The 15,557-nt window shown below is 38.1% G+C and overlaps 1 protein-coding gene across 1 annotated transcript in view; it reads right to left on the bottom strand.

Moving 5' to 3' along the window:
* The window catches only part of CARD9 (caspase recruitment domain family member 9), a 35,275-nt gene that overhangs the window by 14,517 nt on the left and 5,201 nt on the right, over positions 1–15,557 (bottom strand). Inside the window, exons 2-5 of the mRNA XM_003757490.4 lie at positions 5,087–5,342; positions 4,649–4,786; positions 2,706–3,010; positions 1,788–1,967 (exon numbers count right to left, since the gene is read on the bottom strand). Coding sequence (XP_003757538.1) covers positions 1,788–1,967; positions 2,706–3,010; positions 4,649–4,786; positions 5,087–5,270 — 807 coding nt within the window. The 5' untranslated portion in view covers positions 5,271–5,342. The remainder of the gene's footprint in view (positions 1–1,787; positions 1,968–2,705; positions 3,011–4,648; positions 4,787–5,086; positions 5,343–15,557) is intronic.

The raw sequence follows: 15,557 nt of genomic DNA, 5'->3' as shown, positions 1-15,557 counted from the left end.
GTGTGTGTGTGTGTGTGTGTGTGTGTGTGTGTATACTAGTATATTCACATTATGTAGATATATATATTTTTTTCCTTTTCTAGCATTGACTTTTAATTACTAGTTATTAAGAATCAATTATACAATCTGTGCTTCCAAAAGGAAACAGAAAATTTCAAGAAAAGTGTTATTTAATTATCTTTCTGGGCAATTAAAAGTAATTTAAAAATTATTCTGTTTACAATCTCTACCCTAGTAATATCCAAATCAAATCACCCATGGCTAGCAATAACTTGGAGCACAGCAGGAAGTTGGATATTTGAATTTAGTTGAGTTCTAGTGTTCTCCAATTCTTACACATTCCTCATACCAAGTTATAAAGTTGGGGAACTGTTTTGGATTCTGATAGCAAATTACTGTGTATTGTGACTAAAGCTTAAGAATTCCTGTCTTTCAAGAAAAGATAATGATGACTGCTGAAGGGGGTGTGGGAAAACTGGGACACTAAGCATTATTGGTAGAATTGTAAAATGATTCAGCCATTCAGAGAACAATTTGGAACTATGCCCAGAGGACTACAAACCTATATAAAACCATTTGGTCAAGCAATGTCACTACTGGATTTGTATCCCAAAGAGAGGGGAAAGGACCCACATGTGCAAAAAACGTAATAACTCTTTTTGAAAAGAATTGGAAAATGAGTAGATGCTCATCAATTGGAAAATGGCTGAATAAGTTATGGTATATGAAAGTGATGGAATATTATTGTTCTATAAGAAATGATAAACAGGTTGATTTTAGAAAGTCTGGAAAGATTTACATGAACTGATACTGAGCAAAACAAACAGAAACAGGAAAACGTATACACAGCAGCCGCAAGATCAACTATGACAGACTTGGTTCTCAGTAATTCAGTGATTCAAGGCATTTCCAATAAACTTTGTATGGAAAACTCTATCCACACTCAGAGAGAGATTGAAGGTAAATCAATACATGCTATATTCATTTTTTCTTTCTTTTTCTTCTGTTTTTTTTTTTTTTTCCCTCATGATTTTTCACTTTTGTTCTGGTTTTTCTCTCCCAACATGATTCATAAGGAAATATGTAAAAAAAAAAAATGTCTATGTGTAACCAAAAAAAAAATTGTTTTTTGCGTAATTGGGAGAAATAAACTTTTTTAAAAAAAATTCCTGTCTTTGAGAGGCACATGTTAATTTTATGGACGTACCAAATATACTGCATATCTAAAACTTGATCTTTGAATGTATGTCCTTTGATTAACCCTTCCCATTCTGTCTGATGGTACCATGCAAAACAAATGACCCAGACCATGTCCAGAAAAATATATCTCAATCTATGGTGTAAATCTGTCACTTCTCTATCAGAACATGAGAGGCATATTTTCACCATGAGTCTTCTGGAATTAGGTTTAGAATATGTCTTTGTACAACAAAATTGTTTATCTTTGCAATATTGTTATTCTTATATAATTATAAATGGTTCCAATTCTGCTTACTTTACTTTGCATCAGTTCATACAAGTCTTTCCATGCTTTTCTGAAACTATCCCCTTCACCATTTCTTATAGTATAGTAGTATTCCATCATATTCATATATCAACTTGTCCAGTTAACCTTCATTTGATTGATTGGTACCCTCTTACTTTCCAATTATTTGTCATCATAAAAAGAGCTTTTATAAACATTTTGAACATAAACATTCCTTCCGCCTTGAAGATCGTTTCCCAGTCCCCAAGACATCCTCCCAATTCTTCTCAGAAGAACCCCTACGCAGCCAGATGGCTCCTACCCTCATGGAGCTCTCCAGTTCTTGGATCTTTGCTTGAAGAAGATCCTTCTCCTGCTGGATCTCCCACATGACCTCCTGACTTGGCCTCTGCTCCATGGCATGCCTGAGCTTCATTGTGTGTTTCCTCTCTACCTTGCAGTCATCCTCAGCCTTCATCAGGTTGTGCCTTAGTCGGTCTATCTGCAAGAGGATCATTTAATTTAACATGCATTGGTCATCCTGCCATCTAGGGAAGGGGGGTGGGGGGAAGGAGGGGAAAAATTGGAACAAAAGGTTTGGCAATTGTCAATGCTGTAAAATTACCCATGCATATAACTTGTAAATAAAAAGCTATTTAAAAAAAAAAAAAAAAAGAGGATCATTTACCCCTGTCAGTCTTCCCCTACTCTCCAGGACATTCCCATTCTTGCTGGTTTTGCCTTTGATCTCTGAGAGGTCAAAGGGCAAAAAACCCTTCACTCACCTTGCAAACGGTTTTATTTGTTCCCACCTTAGCTTTTACCCAAAAATAATTGTCATGGTGCTTTTTGGAAGACTGCTTGATGCCAGTATATGAATGGCACAGCTGGAATGAAAGTCACCCACTGGCTAGGGATCTACTCTACTTCAAGGTATCAGAGAGAGTCAAAACTCTGTTGTAGACCACCCTGACAATTAGGGGAAATGGGAGGTCAAGAAATAACATTAAACCACACATTAAATCAAGAAAAACTCAGTGACTGAGATATAGACACCAATAAATTAATCTAGATTCAGAAGCAGAGAAAAAGAGAAAAATCCAGACAGAGCCAGATCTAGAAATGGACCCCCAAACTGAGGGGCAGAAACACCCCCCCCCCAAGAGTTGGGCAAACAGAAGCAGAAGGACACAAAACTAGATCTGGGGAGACCTTGAGATGGGAGAGCCAGAAGACGCACCTCGAGCTGAAGGTCGCGGTTCCTCATGAGCGCCATGTTTTTTTCCTCACTCTGCCTGGCATAGAGCATGGCCAGGTCGTAGTTCTCATCCTTGCACCTCTTGAGCTCTCGGCTGAAGTTCTCACATTCATCCTTCATTTTCTGCACCCGCTCCTGGTGCTTGCGCAGCATGCTGTCCTTCACCCGTACTTCTTTGATGAAGTCATCCTTGGCACTCAGCATCATGTTCAGGTCCTGCACCTTCTTCTGCAGCTTCATGACTTCATTCATAAGCAGCTGGGTCAGGCCGGACTCCCCAGAGGCATCTGGTCAGTCACAGGGATTGTCAAGCACTCAGAGATGTCCCTCCTAGCCCGTGTCCATCTTCCCACTGCACTCCAGCCCTCCATTTTTCTGCCATGTGTACCCATTGTTCATTGTTATATGCAGTTATGTATTTTGAAGATAAAAAGCTATTTATTAAAAAAAAAAAAAGAAAGAAAGAAACAAGGGGCAGCTTGGTGGCACAGTGAACAGAGCACCAGCCCTGAAGTCAGGAGGAACTGGGTTCAAATCTGGTCTTAGACACTTAACACCTCCTGGCTGTGTGACCCTGGGGAAGTCACTTAACTCCAATTGCCTCAGCAAAAAAAATAAAGAAAAATAAAAAAGAAACAAAAAATTATATGTAGTGAATAACATTTCCTGCTTCAAAGAAAAGAAGGGCATAACAAACACCCTCCTCAGGAGGTCAAGTAGAAAGTTCAAAAATCAAGGCCATTTTGGCTCCATCTCCTCCTTCATGGAAAAATCACAAATACAACAGCTTCCAGATCCTCCTAGGAGATCCATCAGGAAGAAGTGGATCTCATGCAGATTGGTAACAAAATATTTTCAACAGCTATTCTGCCCATTTCAGAGATGGAAAAACCAAGGCCCTGTATGATCATCTTTTTGATTTGATTTAGCAAGTATATGTCATTAGCAATCTTCCAAGAGGCTCAGAATACTGAAAGTGCAGTATTAGTTTAGTATTAGTTTAATGATTAGAAGACCAGTGTCCAAATCTGAGGTCTGACAGTGATTAGCTATGTAAATATGGGCATCCCAACTTCTTTGAACTACAATTTCTTCATCTGTAAAATGAGGATATTATTATTTGGAGGTCTATCTACCTTACATTGTTGTAAGAAAAGTACTTTAACATAGCAAATATGGAAATATTTTTGTGTGACTTCATATGTATAATGGGTATCATATTGCTCAATGGGGAAAGAAGGGACTGAAGGGAAGAGGAGAATTTGAAATTAAAAAAATTTTAAATGATTTTTTTAAAAAGAAAGGTAATTTATAAATCTTAAAGAACTGTAGAAATAGGAGCTATTAATATTGACTATTAAAAAAATGACTCAAGATTCTTATGTGAGGTGCAATTCATCTTCCTAATGCCTCTCCGCAGAACAAGTATTTATACTTAAATACATTTTACAGATGAGAAACATCAAGCATTTATGGCACAAGTTTGCAAACCTGATCAACTTTCTAAAGGACTGCCAAAAAGGGCCCACTCTACCCAACCCCATCATGTAAATATCTTAAAGAATAATATCACTTTTTAGAATACTCTTTGGATTTTTCATGTCTTCAGACTCTTTAATTAGCATGCACAAATATCAAAATACAAATCATGTATTCTTGTGTAGAACTTTAACATATTAGAATATTTTTATCTCCATTGACTCATACGATGTTGACAATACTGCGAGGGGCAGGCCGGGATCGTAATCTCTGTTTAACAAAGTGGGAAATGGAATTCCTGAATGTTTAGATTATTTGTCCAAGCTCAAAGAAAGTCACCAACAGAGATGAGACTGAAACTCAAGACTTCTGACTAATCCTAAAACACCACTCTTTCTACCACTCTAAGGAAAGCCAGCTTCCCTTACTGTGTGAACCAGTCTTACCTATTATCATGGAGAAGACCCTGGTGGGCTCCTTCCCAGTGACCTTCTTATATAGCTGTGGGTAGTAAAGTTCTAGACTCTCCAGGAAGGCCACATACCCTTTGTGGCCAGTTCTTTGGAGGATGTCCAAAAGAACACCTAAAAACCAGAGACAATCAAAAGCAGAATAAGAGACAATTTTCCTAAAACACGTTCCCCTTGGACAGGACTGAGATATGTTCTGAGATGCTTGGTTTGGACTAGAAATTGTCCAAGCTTTGACATTTGAAATCCACAGCATATCAAAAAAAACTTCTCGGAATGCTTCATGACTACCCACTGACCAATGCGTATTAAATTTTCAGAGGAAGCTGCTGCTTGGTGCAGCTGATCTGTGTCAATAATCACAAGATGGAAGGGGGTGGGTAGGGACAATGAGAGAAGGAGGGAGATACTGACCGACTTTTCTTTTTCGAATGACCAGATTGGGATCATTGAGAACCTGCTCCTCATCATCGAGGTTAATGACCTTACATTGTCGAAGATAGGGTGTAATCCTAGAAGGGTCGATGATGGAGATAAGCTTCACCCGAAAGCTCTCAATCATATTCCAGCACTCCTCATCATTTTCATAGTCAGACATGGTGGGGAAGATGGTTTTCTAGGAAACACCCACTGCCACTGAAGAGAGCCAAACAGAAGTTGGACGAACCACCTGTGGACAGGTATAAAGAACTTCAAATCCTTTGCTGCTTTTATCAAATTGTCAATTCCTTGAAGTTCATAAAGGTGTAAGAACTTAGAATGATAAAGGACCATACAGAAAATCTCATTTTCTCCCATTTTGCATTCAAGGAAAACTGAGACAGATTCTCTAAAGATACTTCAAGGAGGCTGCTTATCAGTAGACCCGTAACTAAGAATTTTGGCTTCAGGGGCATATTCAGTTGAAGGAGTGGGGTCTAAGATGTAATGGTTCCTGTGTATGTCCCACATCTGTCTAAGACAGAGATCATGGGAAGTGAGGAGGTTGAAGTCACAGAAAACCAAGGGGGGGGGGGGGCAAAGGGAAGGATTCCCCTGAGCCAGCTACTAAACCTTACTGAGAGGAGCTGAGCATGTGGTCCCTACATGGCAGCAAAAGGATTTGGACAGGATATAGTGAACTTTAAAGAAAGAGAATAAAGGTAGGAAAGGTGATTGCTCCAGGACAATCGCAGAGGAAGAGATGGAAAATAAAGGTGGAGAGCAAAGCTGAGGGTATCTTTCCTTCTTGGTCTTTGGTTATCTGGGACAAGAAGGAAGGATGTATCTGGCCTTGAAAGCAGTACCAAGAGATGTGGTGTCTTTGGGTGAGAGTTACTCCTAGTAGTGAGTAGCAGAAGGAAGTGTGAGAGAAAGTGAATGGGAGATTATTTACAATAAAGGACTATTTGGAACTTTGCCCAAAGGACTATGTGCTTACCCTTTAACCCAGCAGTGCTATTACTGGTCTGTAAGCCAAGGAAATCTAAAAGAAGGGGAAAAGACCACATGTGCAGAAATGTTTGTAGCAGCCCTTTTTGTGGTAGCAAGGAATTGGAAAACGAGTAGATGCTCATCATTTGGGGAAGGGCTGAACAAGTTGTGTGTTATGAGTCAGAACTTGAAACAAGGTACTAAGTGGAATTGAGGAGACAATGGTTAAATCTAGTTTAGCATTGATTTAATCCTACAACAAATAATGGTTTCCTAGTGATATAATAATTGGTATATACTTAGTGTGGAACATACAAGCTAGGAACCTTAGCCAGGATTGACATTTGGAGAGAAGGCAAAGGACTGGCGGCAGGAGCTCAAACTCTCAGAATCAAGGAGAGAAACAGGCCTCTAAGAAAGCTAACCGGGCCCCAGGAAAGGAGACAATAAAGGATTTGGACTTTAACACCTGGCTGTATTTGTGGTGATTACTGAACTGAAACAAAGGCTGCCTCCAGAGACCCCAAGAAAATCTCAACAGCTGTGGTATATGAAGGTAATGGGATATTACTGTTCTATTAAAAATGATGAACAAGCTGATTTTAGAAAGGCCTGGAAAGATTTACACAAACTGACACTGAAGGAAACCTGCAGAACCAGGAATGCATTGTACACAATAACAGCAAGAATGTGTGATGATTAATTCTGAAAGACTTGGTTCTTCTCAGTGGTTCAGCAATCCAAAACAATCCCTACAGACTTGGACAAAAAATGCCATCGGCATCCAGAAAAAGAACTAAGGAGACTGAATGTAAATCAATACACGCTATATTCACTTCTTTTTTTTTCTTTTAATTTTTCCCATGGTGTTTCCCTTTTGCTCTGATTTCCCCTCCCCCACCCCAAACATTATACATAAAGCAATGTGTATTAAAAATAAATTTTAAATAAATAAAAAATCAAATTAGCAAAAAAAAAAAAAAAAAAAAAAAAAAAAACAAAACAAAACCCAATAAAGGACAATTCTAGGGGCACAATGAGAAGAGAGGGAAGAGAGTGGATAGGGACTGAGGGCTAGGGCTGACTGAATTTACCAAATAGGGGTGAATGGGCTTATCCTTCCCCCCCCCCCCCATTCTAGCATCTCTGTAATGCAGGCCATCTGTGTAAAGGTCAGGCCACAACATATGGAAAATCCATCCAGTTGGGAATGTGGGGATTTGATAATTCTGCAAACCTGAGAATGAAGGTATCTGCACAGAGGCTGTTCATAGGAACAAGTTAGCAACCTGGAGTTTCATCATTGGAAGGAAGCCATTACCTTGCATGTTAGTAAAGGTTTGATTATCCATACTATTTCCAGATCTGGGGATCAGATAACAGAAATGCAAGAAGGGATGCTAAAGAACTTCTGAGGGCCTGCATTAGAAAGGCTGTCTGTATTTAAAATGGAAAACTTGTCTATTAATAGTATATGATAGATAGATAGATAATCACAAAGTGATATGATGAATGTGTCAGTCAGTAAACATTGCCAGTCTCTTACAACATGTCAGGCACTGTGCAAAGCTCTCAAAATACAAAGAAAGACAAAAAACAATGCTTGCTCTCAAGGAGCTCTGAGAATAATGCAAGAGACACTAACTATGTACAAACAAGATACAGATAGGAAAAATTAGAGATAATCAACAGAGAGAAAGTGCAAGCATTAAAAAGGATCCTGAAGGATGGTGTCCTGAAGGATAATGTAAGAAGGTGATAAAGTTGTCAGCTATCAACTGAGATGAGGAAAGGTACAGAGGAAAACCGTTCAGATTTTCTTGGACCCAGAATGCAGCTGATACAGATATGACATTTTTGAAGTGCCCAATTTCAACAAGGAATATCAAAAGGAAGTTACTGCCCATTTGGGCAGATTACTTGGAGAAACATCAGCAATAGGGAAACTTGGGAGTTGATAGGCATTGACTTCTTGTCTCTGAAAGGGAATCAGAGTAAAAAGAACAATATCCTAATAATGATTGACAATTTGCCTGATAGACATGGACTTTCCCACCTCTATTGTAATGGGCTGAGGCTTGAGTTGATGCACTGAGGTCCCAAGCACGGGAGGCTAAATAGTAATTGGGCTATACTCTATTAATATACATGCTTGGATAAAGAATGGCCCCCGCCCACTCTCTGTGCAAGTCTTGATGTGTTGTATAGGAAATGACAATTTTGGTGGGTGGAGGCAGAGAGAGAGAGACAGGAAGAGAGGCTGGGAGAGATTGGCCTGGGTTCCATGCTCGTAGCTGCTGGTCGTGTGGCTGCTGGTCTAGCTAGCTTCTTGACTCAGCTGCACACATTGCTATTGCCCATTCTCTTCCACCTCCGATCTTTCTTCGCTGAGAATAAAGCCTGACGATTTTCCCCTAACCTGAATTCCTGACTCCGGCTGATTTTAAAATACACGGTCTTCACACTCTATGACCTTAAGCATGACACTCTCTGAGCCTGTTTCTTCATCAACAAAATGGAAGTAATGATTGGACTATCTACAAATGTACTTTGTAAACTTTAAAGTATTAAGTAAATGTGAGATATTATTACAACAATGCTACATAATGATGGCTGGGGCTGTTAACAAGACAGACCGAGGAAGACAAAGAGGAAGATGAGTCTATGGGAAAGGATTGTGGCAACTAGGTGAAAAGGAAGAGATTTATTGACTTTTTTGCCTTTAAATCTAAGGGCCATCTTTGCCCTTAAATATAATAGTGCAATAGCAATATGGAGATGGTTTTGAAAAACTGGCTGGGAGAAAAGTCCTTCAGCTATTAATATTATTTTACCTATAGATCCCAATTTGAGGAATATGTGCCCCAAAAAGTCAAAGGTAGAAACATCCTATATATTCACAGTAAAAAAATTTTTTTTGGTTAAAAAAAAAAAAACCCAGTATAAAATCGTATTTGTAACATAAAAAACAAGTAATGTGAGGAAATTCAGAGATGAGAAGATTCCATTTGAAGTGATACAGAATAAAGAAAACAATACCTACAATAAGGTAAACAGAAAGAACATTAAAACAAAGTTGAACACTTGTAATAACAAATACTTCTATACAGCCTGCTCTTGGCCCTATAGAAGAGATTAGGAAATAATTACCTCTACTTTTTTTTTTTTAAGATGTGGGAAGATATGGCACATAGGCTGGGAGATGTGGCCACTCCATTGACTAGTTTTGCTTAATTGTTTTTCTTTGCTACAATGAAATGTAGCAATGAAAATACTCAGCGAAATGGGGAGGGGTGGAGAAATGAAATGAGCTAGAAATGAGTGGTTTAAAAACTTTAAGTGTTAATAAAATTTACTTTACTTTTTTTTTTTTTTTTTTTTTTTTATTTAATAGCCTTTTATTTACAGGATATATACATGGGTAACTTTACAGCATTAACAATTGCCAAACCTCTTGTTCCAATTTTTCACCTCTTACCCCCCCCACCCCCTCCCCTAAATCAGGATGACCAGTAGATGTTAAATATATTAAAATATAACTTAGATACACAATAAGTATACATGACCAAAACATTATTTTGCTGTACAAAAAGAATCAGACTCTGAATTATTGTACAATTAGCTTGTGAAGGAAATCAAAGATGCAGGTGTGCATAAATATAGGGATTGGGAATTCAATGTAATGGTTTTTAGTCATCTCCCAGAGTTCTTTTTCTGGGTATAGCTAGTTCAGTTCATTACTGCTCCATTAGAAATGATTTGGTTGATCTCGTTGCTGAGGATGGCCTGATCCATCAGAACTGGTCATCATCTAGTATTGTTGTTGAAGTATATAATGATCTCCTGGTCCTGCTCATTTCACTTAGCATCAGTTCGTGTAAGTCTCTCCAGGCCTTTCTGAAATCATCCTGTTGGTCATTTCTTACAGAACAGTAATATTCCATAATTTTCATATACCACAATAATAAAATTTACTTTAGAAAAACAAGGTGTAATGTGCAAAAATGTTTGTGGCAGCCCTTTTCATAGTGGCCAGAAACTGGAAACTGAGTGGATGCTCATCGGTTGGAGAATGGCTGAATAAATTGTGGTATATGAATGTTATGGGATATTATTGTTCTGTAAGAAATGACCAGCAGGGTGATTCAGAGAGACCTGGAGAGACTTACACGAACTGATACTGAGTGAAGTGAGCAGAACCAGATCATTATACATGGCAACAAAAAGATTATGTGATGATAAACTGTGATGGGCATAGCTCTTTCCAACAATGAGATGATTCAGGCCAATGCCCCTTGTTCAGTGATGAAGAGATACATCTACACCTAGAGAGAGACTGTGGGGACTGAGTGTGGATCACAACATAGCATTTCCACTCTTTTTCATATTGTTTTTGCATTTTGTTTTCTTACTCATTTTCTTTCCCTTTTTATCTGATTTTCCTTGTGCAACAAGATAATTATATAAATATGTTTACTTTGTTATATAAATATTATATAAATAAGTTTAATTGGACAACATATATTTTAACATGTATGCCATATATTGGATTGCTTGCTATCTAGGAGAGGGGGTGGGAAGAAGGAAGGGAAAATCTGAAAGACAAGGCTATGCAAGGGTCAGTGTTGAAAAATTATTCATGCATATGTTTTGAAAATAAAAAGTTTTTTTTTAAAAAAAAAGAAAGAAAAAGAAAAACAAGGTGTAGTTCTGTTAGTTCAATTGTTTTCTTTCAGATTTGTTCATCTCTTATGTTCAGAATTTTTATTTTCATGTTTAGTTCATTTATTCCTCATTCATCATGTGCTTCTGATTCTCTGAACTGTACTTTCTCTAACATGCCATAGAAACTTCCTCACTCTGAAAGCTCACTTCCAGACTTCACACTTCATCCCATACCTTTTTTCCTCTGTTTGGCTGATTGCTCCTGGAACTTTCACTTTAAGGAGATCACCCAGGTTAACTATGTCTTCATTCAGTGAATTTCTTCGACAAAGAGAAGACCTAACTCAGTTCCAATTGATCAATGATGGACAGAAGCAGCTACACCGAAAGAAAGAACACTGGGAAATGAATGTAAACTGTTTGCATTTTTGTTTTTTCTTCCCAAGTTATTTTTACCTTCTGAATCCAATTCTCCCTGTGCAACAAGAGAACTGTTTGGTTCTGCACACATATATTGTATCTAAGATCTACTGTGACATGATTAACATGTATAGGACTGCTTGCCATCTGGGGGAGGAGGTGGAGGGAAGGAGGTGAAAAGTCGGAACAGAAGTGAGTGCAAGGGATAATGTTGTAAAAAAAATTACCCTGGCATGGGTTCTGTCAATAAAAAGTTATAACTAAAAAACAAAAACAAAAAAAAACCCTATGTCTTCATTCCTTTCTCGGCTGAATCTCCTAGACTTTCTCTAGCCTAGTACCTTCATCTCAGGGTAGAGATATCCTGATGCTTAGTAGAATATAAGATCCTTAAAGGCAGGGACTGTCTTTCTGCATTTATTTGTATTCTCAGTGTTTTGGACAGTGCCTGACACATAGTAGATAAGTGTTAATTAAATGCTTGTTGACTTGATTAGGTTTTTGTTGTTATGGATGCTCTAGTTCCTATGTGTGTGTGGAGAGGTTTAAGTATATATCCATTTTGCTTATTTCTTTTTTTCTCTCTTTTGTTGATGTTTAGTGACATCAAAAGATTCCTTTGGCCACATCCTCCAAATTTTGGTATACTGTACTGTGACAAAATTATTGTTACTTCTCTGATTTGTTCTTTGATCCCCATATTCAAGCTTAAGTTATTTAGACATAATTTTAGTTTGAATCCTTTCATGAAATTTTGTTTATTTGTTAATTATAATTTTGACTATGGTGTGGTCAAGTCAAGAATGTTCTTAATAATTTTTTCTGCAATTATAGGTTTTATGTCCTAGCTCAAGGACTATGATTGTAAAAGTGCCATGCACAGCAGAGAAATTTGTGAATTCCTTCCTATTGCTATTCACTAATAACTAAAGATTAATTATCATATGGTATCTAATTTTTCTAAAGTTCTTAACTTTTGTTTATCTTTTATTTTGTCAAATCTGTCTTTTAAAGGAATATGTTGAAGTTCCCAAAGTAACTTTTGCTGTCCACTCCTTCTTGTAATCCTATTAACCTTTGTTTTTAGATGCTATGACTGTTATGGCAGTTTCCTTTAATTGTTCTGCCTCAGTTTCCCTGAATTTTTCTACCTCAGTTTCTCTGAATTGTTCTGCCTCAGCCCCCCTGACTGCAACCCATCCCTCCCCCTAACCATTAGGACTGATATAATTTAGGGCTGACTACTCTAGGGTCATAAACTGTAAATGTTTAATTTCAAATATGGGAGAGATCTTCTATTTCAGACATCCGACTCCTGGTCTTCCCAACTAATCAGAATGTCCAGTGCTCTCTGCCTTCAGCCTGTGTTCTCTCTTATGACTAAAATCCTATTAAAAAAACTCTGGAATCTCACATTCTTTTTTTTTTTTATTATTATAGTAACTTTTTATTGACAGAATCCATGCCAGGGTAATTTTTTTACATTATCCCTTGCACTCACTTCTGTTCTGATTTTTCCCTCCCCCCCTCTTCCCCTCCCTTAGATGGCAAGCAGTCCTATATATGTTGAATATGTCCTAGTATATCCTAGATACAATGTATGTGTGCAGATCCAAACAGTTTTCTTGTTGCACAGGGAGAATTGGATTCAGAAGGAAGAAATAACCCGGGAAGAAAAACAAAAATGCAAACAGTTTACATTCATTTCCCAGTGTTTTTTTCTTTGGGTGTAGCTGCTTCTGTCCATCATTGATCAATTGAAACTGAATTAGGTCTCTTTGTCAAAGAAATCCACTTCCATCAGAGTACATCTTCATACAGTATCGTTGTTGACGTATATAATGATCTCTTGGTTCTGCTCATTTCACTTAGCATCAGTTCATGTAATTCTCTCCAAGCCTCTCTGTATTCATCCTGCTGGTCATTTCTTACAGAACAATAATATTCCATAACATTCATATACCACAATTTACCCAACCATTCTCCAATTGATGGGCATCCATTCATTTTCCAGTTTCTAGCCTCTACAAACAGGGCTGCCACAAACATTTTGGCACATACTGGTCCCTTTCCCCTCTTTACTATCTCCTCGGGGTATAAGCCCAGTAGAAACACTGCTGGATCAAAGGGTATACACAGCTTGACAACTTTTTGGGCATAATTCCAGATTGCTCTCCAGAATGGTTGGATTCGTTCACAACTCCACCAACCATGCATCAGTGTCCCAGTTTTCCCACATCCCCTCCAACAATCATCATTATCTTTTCCTGTCATCTTAGCCAATGTGACAGGTGTGCAGTGGTATCTCAGAGTTGTCTTAATTTGCATTTCTCTGATTAATAATGATTTGGAACACTCTTGGAATCTCACACTCCATACTGGATACTTTGAGACATGAGTCTGATCCAGTCAATTAATTAAGCTCTCCGATAAATAAAGTATTAAAAACTCTCTAATCTCTATCTTGCCTCAGTTTCTCCGGCATTACAGGACATTCAGTACACATTATATTAAATACTCATGTTTCATTATCTATAGTGATTCTTTGGGGCACCTAGAGCATCATATTGGCTAGTATTTACATCATACTTTATGCACACATCTGCATGCATGTGTTTCCAACATTCACTTGTCCAGTTCAGACAAAAGAGTTTTACATGAGCCCACTTACTTCCCTTGCCTTTTTTCTGTTTTTATACTCTTCTCAAAGCACTCCAATTCAAGGACATAAATAAGGAGATCATTAATGCTTCCCTTTGAATTGTTGGCTACTTTCTGAGATGGTGCCCTTTTTAGATCATTGTTGGGGTCTATGTGGGAGAGTTGGGCTCCTCTGTGTCCTACTGGGCTCTCCTACCTGTCTAAGCACTTCTTAGTCTCCTTAACTGTACCATTTATCTATGTCTTACCCCCTTGCAGCTGCTGAGATTTCCACCCCTTGTTCTTACTCCTAGTCAATCAGGCAGGACGATGCCAAAATCCCTATTTTTCGACTGCCTTGAATACTCTTGAATAGAGATCTTTTAAATGGCAAGATTTTTCTTCTCTAAACTAAATATCCTCAGCATTATTATATGCTGCAAATAGAATGAGGCACTACCAGCACCGACCACAATGCCTTGCATATATAGTAGGCCCTTATAAACATTTGGTAGGTTGAATTCAGCCAATTCTTTCATGATATGGTCATTCTCTAATCCTGCCCTGAATCCTCTCCAATTTGCCAGGGGTCTTCTTAAAATGTAGAATCTAGGAACTAAATGCAAAATCTCACTCAGCCTGAACAGGGCACAGGATAGTAGGGCCATTTTCTCTCATGCTATTGTTTCTCTTTGATTTTATTTAAAAAATATTTTTTTTTAATTTTCCAGAATACATGCAAAGATAGTTTTCAACATTCATCATTGCAAAACCTTGTGCTCCAGATTTTTTCTCCTTCCCTTCCCCCCACTCCCTCACCTAAATAGCAAGGAGTTCAATATATTTTAAACATGTACCATTCTTCTATACGTATTTCCACAATTATGCTGCACACACACACACACACACACAAATCAAATCAAAAAATAAGAAAACCAAAAAAGCAAGCAAACAACAAAAAAGTAAAACATTATGTTGTGATCCATGTTCAGTTCCTACAGTTCTCTCTCTGGATGCGAATGGCTCTTTCTATCACAACTAGCCTGAATCAGCCCATCACTGAAAAGAGCCACATTATGGTTTCTCTTGGAATGCTGAAGAGCTGATGAAAAATATGTTTTTAACGTAGGTACACTGGAAGAATCTGGATATTTCTGTGCTTTGCCAGCCCAAAGAAGCCATATAAGTGTGGCACTTGGGGCTTAGCCTTCCATAATGGACCCCCAGAAAAGCACTCCCAAGTTCAAGGAACTACATGGTTCCATATTTACTCACACTCATGGCTTAGGCGTCTCTAGCAGAGGACAAGTAGCCAAAAAGATGGCTAATGAAATAGAAGAAAAGAGGAAGAAGAGAAAGGAGGGGAAGAGGAGATCCCCCTCTGGAAATTTTGTGACTCAATCTCCTACACAAATACTATTAGTGGGAAAAGTGGAACACAAAAATGAGGGGACATAATTGTCTGGCCAGGACATCATATATTTGATTCTTCTCACTCGGCATTGTCATATATACCTTCCATTTTCTGTCTCTTGGTTTGCTAGTTCTTATTTATCTATTCTTATCCTTTACTCCTCATCCAGGTCTTTAGGGAAAGGAATTAGAGGAAGCCTAATCTAATTCTCTAACCCAGAGCTGGGGAAATGTGATTAGACTAACCAAAATGCAGGGATAGAGAGAAGAGCAGTTGGGGGAAAGTTTCCCCAGAGGGCAATGGAATATCCTGAGGACTTCAGAGACCATCTTG

This window comes from Sarcophilus harrisii, chromosome 2 (assembly GCF_902635505.1).
Source record: "Sarcophilus harrisii chromosome 2, mSarHar1.11, whole genome shotgun sequence".
NCBI lineage: Eukaryota > Metazoa > Chordata > Mammalia > Dasyuromorphia > Dasyuridae > Sarcophilus > Sarcophilus harrisii.
The sequence above is the reverse complement of the archived record's forward strand: the minus strand, read 5'-3'. Positions and strand labels throughout refer to the sequence as shown.